The sequence below is a fragment of the Arvicola amphibius genome, chromosome 4 (assembly GCF_903992535.2).
Source record: "Arvicola amphibius chromosome 4, mArvAmp1.2, whole genome shotgun sequence".
In the NCBI taxonomy this organism is placed as follows: Eukaryota; Metazoa; Chordata; class Mammalia; order Rodentia; family Cricetidae; genus Arvicola; species Arvicola amphibius.
This window is the reverse complement of record NC_052050.1, coordinates 51,419,100-51,440,843: the sequence shown is the minus strand read 5'-3', so window position 1 is coordinate 51,440,843 and position 21,744 is coordinate 51,419,100. Positions and strand designations below refer to the sequence as shown.

Below are 21,744 nucleotides of genomic sequence, written 5' to 3'. Positions count from 1 at the left end.
CAGCTGGAGGACGGTAAACAGTGCGGGGTGCAGCCGTTAGCGCTGACTTGGCTGTCACTGTCTGCTTAGTCTCTCACAGCCACACTCAACAGTCTGCCACCGAACTCCTGCCGCCCCTGCTCAGGCCAGCTCACCCTCACTCCGGTGCAGCCACCTCAGGAGTGAGATTTCAAACAGGTTTGCTCCTCAGTTTACCAAGTTGCCTAGCAACCATCTAGTCAATGGCATGAGGCCCCACCCCCACCTGCTTGACTTCACACCATCCTCAGCACTTCATTGGCTCCTGCCTGGTCCCACCTCTCAACCCCTGGTTTTGGGAACAATATGCCAGACCCCACAGATGCTGGACAAAGGAACCTACTGTCGCTCCCTCCAAACTCCCGCCAGTCACGTGCCACCCCAAACAGACAAAATGACTCCAGCACCATACAAAATCTTTATATTAACTCATCCCCACAGCCCTCTGTCCTTCCTTGTCCCTTCTCATCTTGGTGGTCATCAGGGCTACTGGGGTCGGGTCCCCCTCCACACCACCAGAGCTGAAGCCGCCATTCAGGATGGGCGTGGCACAGAGACAGCAGGGGAAGATCCAGCTCCGGCTCGCCTTCATCCCCACTATTGGTGGGCTCCGGAAACATGCGCTGGCCAGAAGCAGTGGCCAGCAGAGGCAAGCTGGGGTGAAGGCTAGAGGAGAGAGAGCAATCTGTCAGCACCGAGGTCAGGGTTGATACGTGGGGTAGGGGATCCACCTTCCTCCCCAACCCCAGCTCCTTCAGTGAACTGAGGACCTCACTCCATTGGTGCAGTCCTTCTGGGGCAGAAAAGTCATCACAGGTTCCAGCTTGCTGTCACTGAAAGCTCCCTGGATGTCCCACACAGAGACAACTCCATTGGTGTTGCCACTCACTAGGAACTGCCCACTCCTGGGAAAGAAGGGAAGCTTGTGGGCAGACGCATTACTCTGGGGGTAGAAGCCATTCCTACCCAGGGGCCTAGGATGCAGACAGACTCTCTCTGACATCCTTGAACCTGGAAGGAGCCACAGCCACTTACGGATCCAGATCAAAGTAGATGCGCTGATTGGTGCTCACTTCTCGACTCAAAGACCACAGGACGTGGCCAGGCTGTCGCAGATCCCAGCACAGAAGTTCAGCATCCTGAAGACAACAGGGGTCAAAAGTGTGCCCCTCTCTCATTCTCTTTCCCCCCTGCCTCCAACTCAGCCTCCCTGAGTCCCTAACTTGGTTTCAACCCATGACAAATGACATCCACTCCTGCCAACCCATAGGCTTTGGGCTCTGACCAATACCTTTCGGGCTCCTGAGAAGAAGAGGTTGCCATCGGGGTGAAAGCAAAGGTGGGTGACACCCCCGTGGTGGCCTCCCAGCAAGGCGAGAGGAGAACCATCATCCCAGGCATACAGGCCTACGGTCCGGCCATAGGAGCCGCAGGCATAAAGGGGCTGGGAGGGGCTGAAGGCTAGACAGGAGATGATGCCACTCTGGCCCTGCTTTTTGGCTAGAGAGGAAACAAGAGAGCTGTTAGCACAGGACAGTTTGCGGGACCTCTGTGCCCTGACAATGCTGACATGCAGGAGGGACTCATCCCCCCACCCTGGTTGTCACATCTGAAGTTCTCTGACGCTTCCCAGATCACTCAGGCCCCCTCTCCCCGCTTCTCTCCCACTTTCTCCTGGAAGGCCTAGAGAGCTACAGGTCTATAGGAAATGGACTCCCTTCCCTTTTGGTTCTGTAAAGTTTAGTGGCACAGCGCTTGCCTAACACAAGACCCTGGGTTCAGTCCTACGCACTGAAAAAAAAGGATAAAATAAAAATAATTTCTAGCTATTAGCAAGGTTTTGAGAGCACCAAGTACGCATTTGATGGGCATGGGTGGGTTAGGAGTTAACCCAGCTTTCTAGCCAACTTGTTGACCCTGGGAGAACTTCCTCCATGCCCAGAGTGGGTGTCTCCTCTGCAGCTGGCAAGTGCCTCCCAGGCTTGGACGGAGGATGAGAAATCCCACAGGTGGCCCCAGCTCCTTCACAAAGCCCCTTCACAGGTGCCACTCTTTCTTCTCCTCCCCCTCGGAGGCTTACCAAACGTGGCTCGCACCTCGCAGTCTCTACCAGGCCTGGACGTGGAGAAGACACGCACGGTCCGGTTGAAGCCACAGAAGAGTTGGGAACCATCCGGAGAGAAGCAGAGTGAGTGGGCAGCTGTCAGCTCGTCCTAGGGGCAGGAGAAAGCTGCAAACAGGCCTGCGGAGCTTCAGCTGCCTTCCGGAAAGGAAGGCGGGGCCACAGTGAGCACAGGGGCTGGGCAGGGAAGTCGGTACCAGGTGGTTGTAGGCGCGGAAGGAAGCCCGGAGTTCCCCAGTGAATGCGTCCCAGATGTGAATCGGGTTCTCCCGGCTGCTGCTGGCCACACTGAGAGAAACACGGACACTGAAGCCTGGCACTGCCTGTCAGAGGAAGGGAAGGAAGCCAAGTGCCCAGTCCTCGCAGCTTCCATCAGAAGGGCACACTGAGCACCTTCCCCCACCCTCCTGGTAGCCCTGGCAGCCTAAGGAGAGGCCTCCTTGAACCTGGGTGTGTGGGCTGGGTAAGGAGATGATGGGAATGCATGATGAGGGGCACATGAAGGACATCATGCAACACTTACTAGGAGGTGTCTGGCTGGGCAGAGGACATCAGAGAATACCAGCAGTAATCATAGATGGTGTCACCCTCCACCATTCGAAGGACAGGAACCTGGACAGAGATGTGGGAATGCTGGGGTCACTGGCAGGGGAAAGCAGGTGAAAGCTTGGGCCCCTCCCCCAGGGGGTGTTGTGACTCAGTGGAGGACTCCTGAGGGAGAAGGAAGCAGATGGCATAAAGAGCAGTCTTTACTGTCCAAGCTTGTAACGCAGGCTCTGAAGTCAGGCTAGAGCCACCAAACGCAGTCAATCTCAGTAGAGTCATAATCGTTTGCTTTTTTTTTTTTTCTTTTTTTTTTTGGTCTGGTTTTTTTTTTCGAGACAGGGTTTCTCTGGGTAGCCCGGGCTGTCCTGGAACTTGCTCTGTAGACTAGGTTAGCCTCGAACTCACTGAGATCCACCTGCCTCTGCCTCCCAAATGCTGAGATTAAAGGCTTGCGCCATCACCTCCAGGCCATAAATTTTTTTAAACACTTACACAAGACACAAATAATACCCTCATCTAAAGACAAAGAACCAAGGAGGTTCTATGCCATTTTACCCTTTAAAAAGATTATCAAGCCTTAGGGATTTAGCTCAGCGGCAAAGCAGATTGCCGGCCATTTGAAAGGCCCTGAGCTTGATCCCTAGCAATGCAAAAACAAAGTCCAAACCTGCAAAGACTTTTTCGACTGCTATGTATGTATGTGCTCACACGTCACACTGCACACACGTGGAAGTCGGGGAACAACAGCATTCTCCCTTTCCCACATGGGGGTCCTGGAAATCTAACTCAGATCTTAACCTGCAGAGCCATCTTAGATTTGTGCCCCCCCAGACAGGGTTTCCCAGATCCCAAATGGGTCTTGAACGCCTGAGCTCCCTGCTGGCACCTCCAGGGGACCGTGTTGCAGTTGCATTGCCATCCCTGTTTATGCCCTGCTGGGGAAGGAGCCCAGGACTTCATGCATGGGAAACAAGTGTCCTACCAACCAGGCTCCATCCCCAGGAAATGCACAAACATTTAACAGCAAAATAAGGGCCATGGACCCACCTCAGTGGGAGAATACTTGCCTGGCAGGCGTCAGGCCCCGGGTTCAATCTTTACTACCACAAACAAGCAAATGCCTATAGCCTTTCTATCCAGTTGAAGAAAAGGTCAGAGTGTGGTATCTCTTGCCTGTAACCCCAGCACTTGAATAGAGACAGGAGTCGCGGTGAGTTCAATGCCAACTTGAAATACTTAAAGAATTCCAGGTCAGGACTGGCAAGCCGGCTTAATGGTTAAAGGCATTTGCCTTTATCAAGTGGATCAAGGCCAGCCTTCTTCTTTTTTTTTGTTCTTCCAGACTGGGTTTTTGTGTAGCTTCAGAGCCTGTCCTGGAACTCACTCTGCAGACCAGGCTAGCCTCTAACTCACAGAGATCCACCTGCCATCGCCTCTGGATTGCTGGGATTAAAGGTACAGGCCACCATGCCTGGCAAAAATAATAATAATTTTAAAAAAGGGCTAGAGAAATGGCTCAGTGGTTCAGAGCCCTGGCTGCTCTTCCAGGGGGCTCAGGTTCAATTCCCAGAACCCACACAGCAGCTAACAACTGTCTCTGTCTCCAAGATCTGATACCCTCACACACGTACACCAGGCATACATCAGACAAAAGATCAATGCAAGAGGCAAGCGGATTTCTGTGAGTTCAAGGTCAGCCTTGTCTACAAAGCAAGTTCCAGGAGAGTCAAAGCTGTTACAAAGAGAAACCCTGTTTCAGGGGGAAAAGAAATTAAAACTAAATAAATAAAATCAATGCAAATGAAATAAATATATTTTTTAGACATTGCCTCAAAAGCTGGAACACAGGGGCCGGGGTGTGGCTGAGCAGGCAGGTTGCTTGCCTAGCATTCACAAAACGCTGGGCTTGAACCAGGCGTAAATGGCTCATGCCTGCAACCCCAGAATCCCAGCACTCGAGAGACAGGCAGGAGGATAAGACATTTAAAGTCAGCCAGAGCTACTCGAAAGTCTGACTCAAAAACAAAACAAAACAAAACAAAACAAAAAAAAAAAAAAACAGAAAAATAGGGGTGAGGGTGTTGGGTCGGCTCAGTGGGCAAAGGCACATGCGATGCAAACCTGGCAACCGTAGTTTGATCTCTGGAACCCACGTAAAGACAGAAGGAGAGGAGCTGGGCAGTGGTGGTGCACACCTTTAACCCCAGCACTCGGGAGGCAGAGACAGGTAGATCTCTGAGTTCAAGCCAGCCTGGTCTATAGAGCGAGTTCAAGGACAGGCTCCAAAGCTACACAGAAAAACCCTATCTTGGGGGGAGCGGGGAGAAGGAGAGAGCACAAACCTGTCACCTGATTCCCATGAAGGCCAAAGCACACCTGCACCCATGCCTACACATCACACACACGCTAATAAACAACAGCAATGAAAACAAAATAATCTTAAGTTGACAGCTTTAGTGCCGTGCTGGAGTGTAGCTCAAAGTCCTGGCTGTGATCCTCACCACTACAAAAACAAAACGCAACACAGGCAATGCCAGGAAGATAAAGAACGCCAGGCACTCTTAGATGTTGCTGCTGAGAGTATAGAGCTGAGCGCTCCGAAAAAAACAGGCAACTCACACAGCTGGAGGCCAGTGAGCCTTTGGCCTCAGCCTCCGAAGCGCTGGCTAAACTGTTCTCTGTTCTGCTTGCTGGCTGTGAAATGGTGTTTTATCATGGCATAACTTGGGATTTCCATCCATACCGTAAAGCTGTAGGTGAAGGTGAGACCGTTTGCCCTGTTTTTTTTTTTTTTTTGGTTTTTTCGAGACAGGGTTTCTCTGCAGCTTTAGAGCCTGTCCTGGAGCTAGCTCTTGTAGACCAGGCTGGTCTCGAACTCACAGAGATCCGCCTGCCTCTGCCTCCCGAGTGCTGGGATTAAAGGCGTGCGCCACCACCGCCCGGCTGCCCTGTTATTTTTTATTTTTGTCTATATAGGGTTTCACTTAGTCCAGGCTGGCCTCAAACTCACTACGTGGCTGTCACGGTTGGCCTTGAACTACTGTGTCTCTGTCTTTGTTTCCCAAGCTCTGGAGTTACAGACATGAGCCCCACACGTGGCTTCATCTTCTCTGTATTTAGTATTTAGGCCCATCGCACTGTCATTTTTGCCTTTTTTTCTAAGTTGTTCTCTTCTTCAGTTTACACAATGTTTACACAGTATGGACACCAATCCATTGTAAGCTACTTGCTGCCATCACCAACCATGACTTCATCTCCCACCCCATTAGCCTGAATCCTACAGCTGGCTAGCTGGGGCACAGCTCCACTCGGATCCCACAGGCACGTCAGACTCTGCTGCTCCGGGGCCCCACACCGGTTTGAAAGTCTACTCTGTGCTCCTACTACAGCTGCTCCAGCTGTCAACCTGCTGGAATTCTAGAGTCACTAAGGAAGAGGGAACCTCAACTGAGGAATTTCACAGATGCCCTGTAGGTATTGCAGGTCTGTGGGCATTTTCTGGTTGATGGAGGAGGGTGCAGCCTGCTGTAGGTGGTGAGCCTAGAACAAATAAGATAGCTGACCATAAGCTCGGGAACAGCCAGGAAGGAGGCAGTGTCGCTCTCTGGTCTCAATCACAGCAGAAAAACAAACTAGAACAAAACCCATCCTTGACTGTCATCCTTTCTACTCCACGTCTGTCCCAACACAAGGGTTTGCCAATTCCCCTCCAGGGCTCCCTGGAATCTGTCTTCTCCCCTCTGTCCTCTCCTGATAGCCCATGACAAGCCACTGCCCCCTTGGTAGCACCTCTGCAACAGCCTGAGTGTTCTCGGACCACCCATCCATCTCCACGCTGGACCCAAGACCTTAGTAAGCTGCGGTTCTACATAGCATCACTCTCGGGCTAAGATGTTTCAGAGATTCCATCATCTCAGCCCACTTCCTTTAAAAATCACAATACCCACCGCTTTGATTCTCCATATGTTCTGAGCCACAGGTTTTCCAGAACTAGTCTTTGTTTTTAGTATTTTTCCTTCCCCTCCCCTGTGACTGACTCCCCCGGTAGAATCTAATCCTTCCAGGTCCTAGGTGCTGCTTCCTCCACTGCACCCTCCCTGCTTCACGTTCCCAAGCCCTCCAGGCTCCTCACTGCCATCCCGAACAGCGTGAGCGTCCTGTGGGCCCTGCTCATCACTGTCCTCTCAACGTCTAGGGCAAGATCACAGGCAAAGGATTTGCCCATGTGTTTACTTTCATTTTACATGTATGAGTGCTCTGCCTGCGTGTGTGTATGCTACCACATGTGTGCCTAGAGGCCTCAGAGGTCAGAAGAGGGTGTCTGATCCCCTGGAACTGGAGTTACAGGTGGTTAGGAGCCATTTTGTGGGCGCTGAGAACTGAACCCAGATCCTCGGCAGGATCACTCCAAACCACCCCGCGACCTCCCCAGCCCCAGTAAGTAATGTTTTCATGAGCAAATGGAGACAGCAACACTGTTGCAGTAACATAACACCCAAAATAATTAGATGGTGAATTAAAGGAGTGAAGAGGGCGATTAGAAAGATTAGACAGGCTTAATGAGACCTGGTAATTTAATGATGTGGAGCGTTAGGAAGGAGATTACAGGATGAGACCCCGGTTTCTGGCTTGGATCGCTGAGGCCACAAAGATGGTAGAGGACTTATGAGACACAGAGAGGCTATGAAGCCAACATCCTCTGAAGTAGATTCAGAACAGCTCTGGCCCTGGGGGATAAGGACAGCTCCACCCCAATCTGAAAAGGGTGTGAAAGATGCAAGGTCTCTGGAGAGGGCCAGAGTGGCAGCGAGAACAAGTGGGAGGTCTAGAAAGCTCCATGAAAAGATGGAGACAGTAAGAGGGGACACTGCATAGGGAGGGGAGCTATTCCACACAGGTACATGGGGGGGGGGAGCTATTCCACACAGGTGCATAGGGAGGGGAGCTATTCCACACAGGTACATGGGGGGGAGCTATTCCACACAGGACATAGGGAGGGGAGCTATTCCACACAGATGCACAGGGAGGGGAGTTATTCCACACAGGTACATGGGGGGGGGAGCTATTCCACACAGGTACATAGGGAGGGGAGCTATTCTACACAGGTGCATAGGGAGGGGAGCTATTCCACACAGGTACATAGGGAGGGGAGCTATTCTACACAGGTGCATAGGGAGGGGAGCTATTCTACACAGGTGCATAGGGAGGGGAGTTATTCCACACAGGACATAGGGAGGGGAGCTATTACACACAGGTACACAGGAATCCAGTCATCTCTCAGTACCCAAGAGGCCCTGATGCCAGGACCCTCCCCCACAACACCAGAGCTGTCATGGTCAGTCGTACAGACCGTGTGTAAGCTGCAGGATCTGCAGAGCTTACCCCCTCTCAGATGCGTCAATCTCTAGGTCACTTTTCATTACTAATAAAACGTAAATGACGCATTGCATTGAGAGTTTGCCTACACCGTACGGCGGTGTAGGAAGTGTAGTGACAAGGGAAGAAAAGTTCCAAACATGTTCAGGACAGACTCCTGGGGTTCTGTTTATTATTTATTCATCTATTTGTTTTTACACCCAGCCACGGCCTTCCCCCATCCTGCAGATACACAGACGCCAGAAGCATGGACAGAGGACCAACTGTCTCCCAAACTGTGTTCATACACGACGCAAGCAGTGAGTTCTCAGACATGAAAAGTGAAAGGACTCAGCTAGAACTAACAGCCTGTAATTCCACATGTGGGAGGCTGAGGCAGGAAGAGCACAGCTTCAACCAGGGTCAGTTTGGGATACTAAGACTCGGTCTAAAAAAAAAGGAGTCAGAGGTGGCGACATAGCTCTGGCTAGCAAACATGTATAAAAACCAAGCAAGGGTTTGAACCCCAAAACTGAGGTAGTGGAGAAAAGCCAGAGAGAATACTTTTAAAAAATGAGGTTGCAATAGACCAATTTCACCCACATATTGCTAAAAGCAAGAAAATAATGATGTAAGAAAATCTTGAAAACAATTTCTGTATCATAAACCATTAATATACAGAGAAATACCTACACAGAGACATGTGCAGACTGTGCAGCTAAGGTGTTTTTTAAAATCTCATGGAAGAGGCTGGGCAGTGGTGATGCACACCTTTAATCCCAGCACTCAGGAGGCAGAGGCAGGCGGATCTCTGTAAGTTCGAGGCCAGCCTGATCTACAAGAGCTAGTTCCAGGACAGGTTCCAAAGCTACAGAGTAAAGCCCATCTTGAAAAACAAACAAAAATCTCATGGAAGAACCTGACCTGCTTCTCTGCTGGGTGAGACAGGTCTGTCTTTATCACAGCACTAGAGAGGCAGAGGCAGGTCCATCTCTGAGGTCCATGCCAGTCAGGGTTACAGAGCGAGGCCTTGTCTCAAAACCAAACAAAAACCCACAGAAAACAAAGAAGCAGAGAAGGGGAAGAGGATAAGAAAACAAAGGGCCTTCCTGAAACAAAAGGGAGAGAGGAAGGAAGGAAAAGACCACTTACTTAGAGCACCAGGAGGAAGCCGCTGGAAACAGCACTGAACAGCCAGGCTGCTCTGGCCTCTCAATCCTCCTGCCTCAGCCTCCTAACACGGGCACAGGCCACCACACCAGCTGGCAATCTGCAGAATAATGTGTGCTACTAAAATCCTAGAAACCCAAAGTCCAAAAGGGAAGAAAAGGGTTTTGTTTTGTTTTTTTCAACAAAACCTACCAAAAGCACTCAACTAAAGCCATTAGATACAGGAACTAGAGAGCCTGGACCACTGTGAGAAACATTTAGTACATTATTGTTAAAAAGGAAAAAACAGGGAGCGGAGCTGGAGAGATGGCTCAGAGGTTAAGAGCACCAGCTGCGCCGGGCGGTGGTGGCGCGGGCCTTTAATCCCAGCACTCGGGAGGCAGAGGCAGGCAGATCTCTGTGAGTTCGAGACCAGCCTGGTCTACAAGAGCTAGTTCCAGGACAGGCTCCAAAGCCACAGAGAAACCCTGTCTCGAAAAACAAAACAAAACAAAACAAAAAAAAAAAAAAAAAAAAGAGCACCAGCTGCTCTTCCAGAGGTCCTGAATTCAATTCCCAGCAACCACATGGTGGCTCACAACCATCTATAATGAGATCTGGTGCCTCTTCTGGTGTGTATATGTTAATAGAACATTGTATGCATAATAAATAAATAAATCTTAAAAAAAAAAAAGGAAAGGAAAAAGCAGGAAACAAAACCATGTACTACAGAGTTACAAGCACATAATCGGCTCTAGTACTTGGACATGGCTTTCAGAAACAATGGCAATAAAGTTCAAGGGCTGAGTTCTATAAAGTGGCAGGCAGTGGTGGTTCTCTGTTTTGAGGCAAGGTCTCATTCTATAGCTCACCACACAGCCCAGGCTGTCCTTGAACTCACACCAGCCCTTCTGTCCCAGCCTCCCAAGTGCTGAGATTTTTAGGCATGAGCCACAACTGTAGGATCTCATTCTCTCCTATTTTCTCTCTCCTTCCCATGTCTCTGTATGCGTGTACATAAGGCCCCAAACACAGTAGGCAGGCAGTTCCACTCACAGCAGGTTGTGATGGCCAAAAGTTTTCAATGTTTATTACTGTGTGTGAGCGTGCACACAATATGTCACAGTGCACACACGTCAGCCAGAGGACAAATTTGTGAAGTTGGTTCGCTCCTTCCATCTTTATGTGAATTCTGGTGACCCAACAATTCTGGTGATGTGTTACCAGGCTGGCACGTGGAGGGCCTCTACCGTGATAGTTAACGCTGATGATCAACGTCCCAGGACCTAGAATCATCACCTATGAGATAAACCTGTCAGGTCTGTGAGGGGATTTCCGGACTGGATTACCTGATATAGCAGGACCCACCCTCAATGTGAGAGGTTCCGCTCTATGGGTTTGGGTCCTCCTGGGCTGGATAAAAAGGATAAAAGTGGGTGAAGTACCAGCTTCCCACACCTCCGTGCTTCCTGACTGATGACAGGGGACCGATGCCATGACTTCCCTGCAGTGATGGACTGTACCCTCAAACTGTGACCAAAAGCAACTCTTCCTTCAGTTGCTCTGTAAGATACTGTCACAGCAAGGAGAAAACTAACCACACCTCAACGTCCTTGTTTCTCCATAACCGAGCCCCTATATATATCCCAGCGTCTAACCACCTCCGCCAGATGCAGCCTCTCTACTACACCAAAGCCCCTGGTCTTCAGACTCCCCCAGTGTCTGCCTAGGAACCAGGGCTTTTTACCTCCTCCCAGAACTCACGTTATCTGTAGCCTCTGATCTAGGCAGACATTTAGCACCAGGCCACCCTTCTTTCTGGAAGCCATGAAGACTCACAGGAACATTCGTCAGCCAAGATGTCACATGCAATCTCAGCACATGACTGACACCTCTGCCTGACTTGGTACACAGTAAGTCCCAGGCCAGCCGGGGATACATGGAGACTGACTCAAAACAGCCAGACAGCCAGACAAACTCTCAGAGCTGGTAGATGGTTGAGCAGTTAAGAGCACACCCTGCTCTCTTGCAGAAGGCCTAAGCTCTGTTCCCAATCCCATGCCAGGCAGCTCCAGGGATCCAACACCCTCTCCTGGCCTCTGTGGGTACCTGCACTCACACATACAGAAACAGACGAAAGAAAAGAAAGAAAGAAAGAAAGGAAGGAAGGAAGGAAGAAAGAAAGAAAGAAAGAAAGAAAGAAAGAAAGAAAGAAAAGAAAAAGTAAATAAAAATAAATTTTAATAATAATAATAAAGCCAGGCATGGTAATATATGCACACCTTTAAAATCCCAACATTCTGGAGACAAAGGCAGGTGGCTCTCTGTGAGTTCAAGGCCAGCCTGGTCTACAGAATGAGTTCCAGGACAGTGAGGCATACACGAAGAAACCCTGTCTCAAAAAACAAACAAACAGAAACAGAAACAAAAGACAAGCACAAACATATCCATTATCCCCAGGCACCAGAGAAGCCTGTCTTCCGGCTTACCTAGCATTACGTTGACACACATGCTATTCCATATACCCAAATCTGTCTTAAATTACTCCTGTCAGTTGCCCCAAATCCTTGCTTAGCTAAGGATTTCCAATATTCATACTCTCGGATCTAAAATCACCCTTCTTTTCTTCTTCTTGGAACCCCATTCACCCTCCAGAACTTGCCGGGCCCTGGCTATCCCATGCCCTCTTGAGCTGCAATGACTTTCTGGCTCACTCCCCCCCGCAGTATATACTTCACCTGGAGACTCAGCCTTCCTACAGGTTGCTTTTTGGTTTGTTTTGGTTTTTTTGTTTTTTTACTTTTAAGCCGGAGGTAGGCCTTAATTCCCTATTTAGACAAGGATGAACTTGGACTTCTGATCCTCCTGCCTCCATCCCTAATGCTGGGATTACAGGTATGAATCACCACATCCATTTTATGAAGTGCTGGGGATCAAACCCAGGGCTTTGTGTGCCAGGCAAACAGTCTACCGAGTGGATTAATCCCTGTCCTCTTCACACCCTCCAATTCTTGATATCAACCTACATTGCCATTCTCCCCTATTTTTCTGGAGGCACAGAGCCTCACTGTGCAGCCCTGGATGACCCAGAACTCGCTATATAGACCAGGCTGGCCTCTGCCTCCCAAGCGCTAGGTTTAAGGCACATGCCACCATGGCTGGCTTCCTTTTCTCTTTCTTATTCTCTGCAACCTACCCACCTGGCTCTACATTTGCTTCCTACAGATCCTTCTGTTATCTTTACTATTGCTGCTATGTGTATATGGTGTATGTGTGAGCATGGGGACACACACACCACAGTGTATGTGTGGAGGTCAGAAGACAACTTTTAGGGGTCAGCTCTCTCTGCACCATGGGCTGCATGAATTGAACTCAGGTGTTAGGATTGCTCAGCAAGCACTCTGACCTCCTGGGTCCTCTCACTGGCCTATAATCTTTTAAAAGATGTTTAATCCCACAACTCGGGAGGCAGAGTCAGGCAGAGCTTTGTGAGTTCAAGGCCAGCCTGTTCTACAAAGAATTCCAGGACAGCCAGGACTACAAAGACAAACCCTGTCTCAGGGGAGAAAAACAATGAAAAAGTACATGAGTTTTTTGGCCGCCTGTATGTCTCTGCACCACGCGTGTGCCTGGCACCCACAAAGGAAGGCCAGAAAAGGGCATCGGATCCCCTCAAGCCAGAGTGTGTAGACTAGTGTGAGCTGCCATGTGAGTTTGGGGAATTGAACCCAGGACCTCTGGAAGAACAGCCAGTGCTCTTAACTATTGAGCCGTCATCTCTCCAGCCCTCCCTACGCTCATTCTTGAACTTTCATGTCCACAGGAACTATGAGTTCACTGTCCTCTTCCAGAGACCACTGTCACTCACCCCTGTGTTCCTTCAGGTCTCTGCTCAGGTGTCTGTCACCTTAATAGCGAGGGCTTCCTCAAGTAATCTTTTCATTGCTGTCTTAAACAAAGCCTCACCGTGTAGCCCTGGCTGAATTGAACTCAGAGATCCACCTGCCTCTGCCTTCTGTGCTGGCATCCAAGGAGTGTGCGGGGCTGGAGAAGTGGCTCAGCAGGCCAGAGCACGCACATGTTCTCTTCCAGAGAACTGGGGTTCAATTCCCACCTCCCATGTGGTGGCTTACAACCATCTGTAACTCCGGTCCCAAGAGATCTGGTGTCCTCTTCTGGCACCTGTGAGCACCAGACATGCAAATGGCCAAAACGTACATGCAGGCAAAACACCATGTACGTTACAAAAATAAATCAATAAATAAAGGTGTGCACCACTACGCCTGGCCTAATCACCGGGTTTAACGCTGTAGCTTAGGATCCAGCTGTTCTTCCCTGCTCTACTTTTTCTGTGGCATCTATCAGGTAACATTTTACTCTGCTGCCTCTTTCATACCTATTTCTTTCTGTCCTGGAACTCGCTCTGTAGACCAGGCTGGCCTCATACTCACAGAGATCTGCTTGCCTCTGCCTCCCAAGTGCTGGGATTAAAGGTATGCGCTACCACTGCCTGGCTCATACTTATTCCTTCCCACAAAACAAGCTTCCTAAGGACAGGAACTTTTGCCTGTTTTGTGCCTTGACTACTCCTCACAACATAAAATATGCTGTTCACAGAATGTTCAATAAAAGCGCACTGACCCAGGCAGGCAGAGTGACACATGCCTATAGCCGCTGTCACTGAGGAGTCCAAAGCAGAAAGACCACGAGTCCAGATTTTTTGTTTGTTTGTTTGATTTGGTTTTTTTGATTTTTGTTTTTGGTTTTTTTTTTTTGTTTCCAAGACAGAGTTTCCTTGTATAACCTTGGCTGTACTAGAACTTGCTTTGTAGACCAGGATGGCCTTAAACTCACAGAGATCCACCTGTCTCTGCCACCATGCCCAGCTTTGAGTCCAGTCTGAGAGAATGAGACACTAACCACAAAATGAAGACTAAGTCCCTGTGAGCCACCACAAGGCTGAAAGGAGGTGACTCTCCCTCCTCTGCTGCTGTCTTTCAGAGCCTGGCCAGACCCTGCACGAGAGAGGTCCCTGAGCCTTTTCATTCTCTCTGCAACCCCTCTCTCACCGTGTGGCTAACATCAATGTGCACAACTCAAATGTCTCTGAAACTGAACAACAAAAACAACCACACCACAGAAAACATGAAGAGGAGGACCAGGGCTGCAGCTCTGTGGTCAAGTGCCCACCTAACACGTACCAGACAGGCAGAAACCGGAAGAACAAAAGCACTGGACAAAGGACTGCTGAAAAGAAGCAGTGTGGGCCTGTCCTGTGCCGGGGTCTGCTTCCTCAGCAACTAGAGCCATTCCCCTCAGCTGGTCTCTGCCACGAGTGGGCTGCGTCACCACCAAAGTGGTGCTACCATCTCTAACCATCAAGTTCATCTCTATTTCTACAATTATCCATTCAGTTTCATCAGAAACCTATTTATAGGGTACAGACATGGTTGGGGGCTGCTCAGGGGTAAAGACCTTAGTTCAGTCTCCCACAACCCACTTAGGCAGATACAGTAGCTCCTGCCCATAATCTCAGAACTATGACAAGATACAAAGTAGAAACACGACAATCCCCAGAAGCCTGCAGGCTACATGTAGCAGTGAACAAGACCAAAGAACACGGAAAGCAAAAACCAAAACCAATGCCCAGGGTTGTTTTCTGACCTCTGCATGTCCCAAAATGCACACACACACACACACACACACACAGAGAGACAGAGAGAGAGAGATCATACATACACACAAAGGTTCTTCTCTCTCTCTCTCTCTCGGTTTTCAAGACAAGGATTTTGTGTAACAGCCAGGCTGGCCTCAAATTCACAGAGATCCACCTGCCTCTGAATTCCAAGTGCTGGAATTAAATGGGATTAAAGAAATGTGCACCATCACCTGGCGCTCTCTCTCTCTCTCTCTCTCTCTCTCTCTCTCTCTCTCTCGTGCTGGAATTAAAGAAATGTGCCACTATCGCCTGGCTCTCTCTCTCTTTAACATGCATTGATGTTTTGCTTACATGTATGTCTGTATGAGGGTGTTGGATCCCCTGGAACTGGAGTTACAGACAGTTGTGAGCTGCCATGTGGGTGCTGGGAATTGAACCCAAGTCCTCTGGAAGAGCAGTCAGTGCTCTTAACCACTGAGCTATCTCTCCAGCATCCACAAATGTTCTTATTTTTTTAAATCTGTTTACAAGCATGGTATAAGCATAAAAGAATCAGGAGTTCAAGGTTATCCTCAGCTACTTACAAAGTTCAAGGCCAATCTAGGGATATGACCTTATCTTGGTGTGGAAGCTGAAAATCCAGAGGCAGTCATAGAAGGATCTCTGTGAGTTTGAGGCCAGTATGGTCTACACAGTGAGTTCCAGTCAAGGCTATGGAGTAAAATCCTGTCTCAAAAATATAAAAAAGGGGATACAGAGATGGCTCCGTGACCAAGCACGGTCTGCTCTTCTAGAGGGCCTATGTTAGATTCCCAGTACCCACATGGCAGACCACAAGCATCTGTAACTAGTTCTAAGGCTCTTCTGGTGTGCACAGGCACCAGGCACACATGTGGTACACACACACACAGGCAAAATATATACATATTATATGGTCTACATAGAGAGTTTCACTACAGCCAAGGCCGTATAAAGTATACCCTGTCTCAAGAGCATTAAACGAGGTCATGAGTTTGGGGTCTCCTGATAAGACTGTGGCTATGTAGTACAAGGAAGAGGTTAACAGTTTAGCTTAGTGGCAGAGGCTCAGCAAGGGGCATGGGGGTGGAAGAAACTGTTTCTACAATCCTGCTCTTCAATCTTAGACTTCCCAGCACTACCACTTAGCCCTTGGTTTTGTGAGACACAGTCTTGGAATATAACCTATGTCACCCTGAACTCCTAATTCTCCCCCTCAGCTTCCCAAATGCTGGGATTACAGGTGCATACAATGCCTAGAAAGAGATCTATCTTTCCCTTCTTTCTGTGGTTTGGGACGAGGTGCTGGTTGTTAATGGGGGATGAGGTGGTAGTTTTTAGTGGGCACAGGGTTAGTTGTTAACAGGGGATGGGGTGCTGATTATTAACAGGGGAACAGGGTGCTGGTTGTTAACGGGGAATGGGGTGCTGGTTGTTAATGGGGAACGGGGTGCTGGTTGTTAATGGGGGAAATGGGGTGCTGGTTGTTAACAGGGGTGGTGTGCTATTTGCTAATGGGGGGAAGAGGTGGTGTGCTATTTGTTAAGGGGGACAGGGTGCTGGTTGTTAAAGTGGGGGATGGGGTGCTGGTTGTTAACAGGGGAGTGGGGTGCTGGTTGTTAAAGTGGGGGATGGGGTGCTGGTTGTTAACGGGGGAACAGGGTGCTGATTGTTAATGGGGGTACAGGGTACTGGTAATGGGGGAAATGGGGTGCTGGTTGTTAACAGGGGAGTGGGGTGCTGGTTAATGGAGAATGGGGTGTTGATTGTTAACGGGGGAACGGGGTACTGGTTGTTAACGGGGGGAACGGGGTGCTGGTTAACGGGGAGGGAACAGGTTGCTGGTTGTTAACAGGGGAACGGGGTGCTGGTTGTTAACAGGGGACAGGGTTAGTTGTTAATGAAGGACAGGGTGCTAGTTATCCCAGAACTTACTATGTGACTAGAGTAGGCAGGCTCCCTAGTGCTGGGATTACAAACCCTGGCCGGGACATCCAGCTAAATCTTTTCTTTATAAATGACATAGTCTCAGCTATTCCTCCCTCTCTGTGGGGCCACCCTTGGCACACGACCACCACCTAGCAACCCCTTCTGTGGCCCCACATCCCTCTTATCAGTGATCCATCCTGGCTTGAAGATGTAGATCAGTGATCAAAACATTCCTTGGCTCCCTTCCTTTCCATAGCACAATTCCAAATAATTGCCCACTCTTCTTCCCTTACCCATTTTAACCGACTTCTGCCTCCATCTCTCCTCCGGAAGTGCTCTTATCTGGGTCCCTTGTGTTCCCTGTGGCCACCCTCTAAAGACTCCTACCCCTCTCGGCACCATTTGTCATGACTCCTTGGCTTCTGTGTATCAGATGCCACCTCTCTCGGGGCTGGAGAGAAGTTTTAGGAGTTAAGGGTTGGAAGGTGGCTGGGCAGTGGTTGTGCACCCCTTTAATCCCAGCACTTGGGAGGCAGAGACAGGAGGATCTCTGTGAGTTCGAGGTCAGCCTAGTCTACAGAACGAGTCCCACGGCAGTCAGAGCTACACAGAGAAACCCTGTCTCAAAAAACAAAGCAAAGCAAAACAAAAAGAACAGGTAGATACTGCTCTTCCAGGGGACCCAAGTTAAGTTCCTTTTTTTTCTTTCAGGGGAGGGGGTTGGTTGGTTGTTGTTGGATTTGTTTTTGGAGACAGGGTGTCACTTAGTAGTCCTAGCTGTCCTGGAACTCACTATGTAGACCAGGCTGGCCCCAAACTCCTGAGTACTGGACAGAAGTCTGAGATGACCATTACTCCAGCTGCAGGGATCCAATGCCCTCTTCTAACCTCCAAGGGTAATGGACACACGTTATATACACACATACACATACAAATTTAAAAATAAATCTTTAAAAAGCTCTTGCCTCAAAAGACACACACACACACCTTCGACGTCGCTCTTGCTCAGCCAGTCCACTCATTATCGTTTTGAAACTCTCAAACAGACTCCAAAAGGCCTTCCCGCAAGATCCCACCTTACACGGCTGCCAGTCACCTCTCCACCTCCACGACCCTTCCCCGACACCTGCACTCCTTCTGTTCTGTGAACACATGGTGCTTTCCCAGCTTAGGGTCTTTGTTTTACTGTCCCCTCTTCCTGCAAGTTTTTTCATATCATATAGCCGTCATCTTCAGGCCTCAGTGACAGAGTCTCCGTTTCTACTGCCCCTCCCTGACCTGTACTTCTAAAGTGCTAGCTTCTGCAAAGCTGTTTTTGTTTTATGACTTGAGACAGGGTCTTACTATGTAGCCCCCTGGCTAGCCTGGAACTCACTCTCACAAGAGACTTGTCAGACTCTGCCTCCTGAGTGTTGGAATTAAAGGAGTGTTCCCTGACACCCCACTTCTGCAGGGTTTTTGCTGTCTTCTGCAGTGTGCGGAACGGAACCAAGGGTCGCTTGGATACTAGGTAAATACGAAGGCACAGAGCTATACCCCCAGCCTGAAGCAGTGTGTCCAAGTCACCCTCTTCTTCTCTGCCTTTTACCTTCAAAGCATTTTTTTTCCTGTTTCTTAAAGAGATAAGGCCTTGTGCAAAAGCAGAGCTACATACCTGCAACCTAACCTCATGAAAATGCAATGCTACATCCCTGCAACCTAGCCTCGTGATAACACGGTGCTACATACCTATAACCTCAGCCTTGTGCAAATGCAGTGGTGCTACATCCCTGCAACCCCAGCCTCGTGCAAAAGCGGTGCTACATCCCTGCAACCTCAGCCTCGTGATAACACGGTACTAAATCACTGCAACTTCAGCCCCTATGTCCCTGCAACCTCAGCACTTACAGGTGAAGCCAGCAGATCAGGGATTCAAGGCCATCCTCGGCTATATGGCTACTTTGAGGCCAGCCATCTCTACATTAACATTAAGATCTTAGCCGGGCGGTGGTGGCGCACGCCTTTAATCCCAGCACTCGGGAGGCAGAGGCAGGCGGATCTCTGTGAGTTCGAGGCCAGCCTGGTCTACAAGAGCTAGTTCCAGGACAGGCTCTAAAAAAAAAAAAGCTGCAGAGAAACCCTGTCTCGAAAAACCAGAAAAAGAAAAAAGAAAAAAAAAAAAAAAAAAGATCTTGTCTCAAAGTCTTCATCTGTCATTTACTTCTGTAAGAGCCCAGCCTAAACACAGTGGCCTAGGCCTTGCCATGCAGTTGAGAATGACCTCGAATTCATCCTCCTGCCTCCACCTCCAGAGGGCCGAGATTACAAGAGTAAGCCAACACACCCAGTTTATGCAGTGCAGGGGCTTGAACATGGGCTTCAAGTGTGATGCTAGGCAAGCATCTTCCAACTGAGCCACCTCCTGAGCAGGTGGTTAACCGCTTGCTAACCACTAGACACACACTGTCACAGAAATCATTACTTGACTTGAGAAAACAGACTCCTGAATAAGTGGGCTGACTTCTCTCTAAATGACTTCAAATTTCAAGCCAGAAAATAACACGTGGGGACATCCGTGGCGAAGGAAGGTCCTGTCTGTGAACAGGTCACCTGCGGACACACTGTCTTCATTGCAGGAAGGGCTCTAGTGTGTAGGGCTGACAAAGGGGCAGAGGCAGGCCCTCCCCCTTACCATTTCTGCATATTCCACCGGCTCTCCTTCGCTGTACAGTTCTGGGGGCAGGTTGTAAATCCGTAGGACATTATCGGCACTATTGGTCAAGATACAGGAACCGTCAGGGGCCCTAAAAACATAGGAAAATTAGAAAACTGGGCAGACCTGATTTCCAGATGTAGGACTAGGGCTACCTGAGTACATACGCCCTTGAGAAAATGCCAGTCAAAAGCTCATGCGGAGGGTGGGGGCACAGGTCTCTAACCCCAGACAAAAGCTCATGCGGAGGGTGGGGGCACAGGTCTCTAACCCCAGCTACCAGAGAGGCTGAGGCTGAGGGGCTCAAGACCCAGGCCAGTTTGTGCATCTTGGTAAGGCCCTATCTCAAAATAAAGCAGATGATGATGATGATGATGATGATGGTGGTGGTGGTGGTGGTGGTGGTGGTGGTGGTGGTGGTGATGGTGGTGGTGGTGATGATGATGAGACTAGGAGGTAGCTCAGTGGTGAGGTCCAGGCTGGCATGTTGGACACACTAGGCTAAATCCACAGCCCCAGAAATGGAAATAAAGATTGAAAGGGCAAAGGAAGGAAAAAAAAAAAAAACTAGTCTTGGTATTCGCCAGTATTCTATTACTCCTTAAGCACCTCTAGGCAAGTTTGTGGTTTGTCTGGGTTTTTAGTGTTTTGTTATGTTTTTCTGAGACAGGGTTTCTCTGTGCAGCCCTGGCTGTCCTGCACTCCCTGTGTAGATTAGACTGGCCTTGAACTCAGAGTCCCCCGTCCTGTCCCCCTCAGTGCATTACCACGACCCACCCTTGGTTTTGTTTTTACTTTAAGACAGGGTCTCACTCTATGGATAAGGCAGGCCTCGAACTCCAAGTCCTTCCTCTATTTCCCAGATGCTGAGATTACAGGATTGTCCCACCACGGTGGGTATGGGTGGGTTTTAAAATGAAAATCCCGAAGGTGGCCATATCCCCGCCCCGTAGTACTTACCATTTACAGCCTTTCAGGAAGTTCTCCGAGTGGGTGCTGAACTCGGACCAGGAACCAGTGAGGTATCGGGGTACCTGTGAGAAGTTGTAGCTCCAAAAGCTGGAAAGGACATGGAGAAACAAACGAGTCGTCAGAGCAAAATGGGCCTGGGGTGGAGCTGAGGACTGGTGGCTGTCGTTTCCAAACGTCCAACATCCTCAGATTCCTGAGTCACTTACGTGTCCCCCTCGTCCACTGGACCGGGTTCTTCAGACACACCTTCCACGGCTTCTCCTGACTCCAACGCAGGCTGATTCGTTTCTTCTACAGGAAGGCTCACATTTTCAGAAAGTTCTTGCTCCTCGATCCGAGGACTCAACTCCCCGGGAGTATTGAACTCTACTTCCAAGAGAGCGGAGGAGAGAGGAACTGAGTCCCCTTGTTGTGACTCCGGGCACACGACCGAGTCAGCTACAGAATCTGTGGCTATCTGGCATTGCTCATCTCCACTGCAAGGCGGTGGTAACAGTTCGGAGTCTATATTTTTATCCACAGGGGAACCTTGGGGCACCGGAGATGGGGCCTGGTCAGAAGGGATGCTATCCGGAGCTGACAGTTGCTCCTCCGACGTCTTCATTCTGTGGAGCAAGCGGGGAGGACAGGGGCCGGGCAAGCCTTGTTTGCACCGGTTATCAGCTGCTGAGACCAGATGGCATTAAAGTTCTCAGGGATCCGGAAGCAGGACTGCACTGACCCACCGCGCCTGCCTCTCTCTTCGGGGAAGAGTTAGCCGAACCCCGCAACTGAGGAAAAACACAGGGAAACCAATGTAGAAAGCAAAGCACCCGGCGTCGCTACGCGCCGCTACTGCTTCTTGCTCTCGCGGGAGTCGAGTCACCTTCCGATTGGCTCTCTGCAACCCGATTAGATTCTGGAGAGGCAAGGCGGGAAGGCACGAGTTTGCTCAACCCTCAAGCGCTAGAATATTTCTAGAGGCTTCTGGGAGTTGTAGTCTGCACTCTCGGTCTCGGCGAAAAGTACACGAGCTCCCCCTACTGTCCGCGGGGGAATTCTTAAGGTACCTACCCTCCCTGACCTGCAGAGGGTGCTTAGTTTCTACAATTTTTGCCCCTCTTGAATCTCTTGTCGAGTCAGGCAACCTCAAAATAAGATTCCCTCCCTCCCACCCTCCCTCCCTCCCTCTCTCTCCATCCCTTCTACCTCCCTCCCTTCTTAGCTTGCAAGTTCTCTATCCCCATAAAATTTTCGTTGCTGTGCAATTGAAGGCTGTGAAAACAACTTTTATAGATAGTGATA

The 21,744-nt window shown here is 49.7% G+C and overlaps 1 protein-coding gene across 2 annotated transcripts; it reads right to left on the bottom strand.

The window, feature by feature from the left end:
* Positions 1-417: 417 nt before the first annotated feature.
* Wrap53 (WD repeat containing antisense to TP53) lies at positions 418-21,305 on the bottom strand. 2 transcript variants are annotated; one of them, XM_038327577.1, is made up of 10 exons: positions 20,667-21,305; positions 20,449-20,547; positions 19,468-19,579; positions 2,664-2,752; positions 2,338-2,428; positions 2,099-2,231; positions 1,310-1,518; positions 1,054-1,157; positions 789-923; positions 418-684 (listed from the first exon to the last, which is right to left on the bottom strand). In XM_038327577.1, exons 1-10 carry the CDS (start codon positions 21,062-21,064, stop codon positions 438-440), a joined length of 1,617 nt encoding a protein of 538 aa, XP_038183505.1. In that variant the 5' UTR covers positions 21,065-21,305; the 3' UTR covers positions 418-437. The 2 variants fall into 2 exon arrangements, with proteins under 2 accessions (XP_038183505.1, XP_038183507.1); XM_038327579.2 differs by having other exon boundaries at positions 794-923.
* Positions 21,306-21,744: the final 439 nt, after the last annotated feature.

Coding starts and splice junctions, on each gene's coding strand:
- Wrap53 (XM_038327577.1), bottom strand. CDS start 21,064: ATGAAGACGTCGGAGGAGCAACTGTCAGCTCCGGATAGCATCCCTTCT. Junction 2,232..2,337: donor TCCGCGCCTACAACCACCTG/GTACCGACTTCC, acceptor TCCTGCCCCTAG/GACGAGCTGACAGCTGCCCA. Junction 685..788: donor GACTGCACCAATGGAGTGAG/GTCCTCAGTTCA, acceptor TCTCTCCTCTAG/CCTTCACCCCAGCTTGCCTC.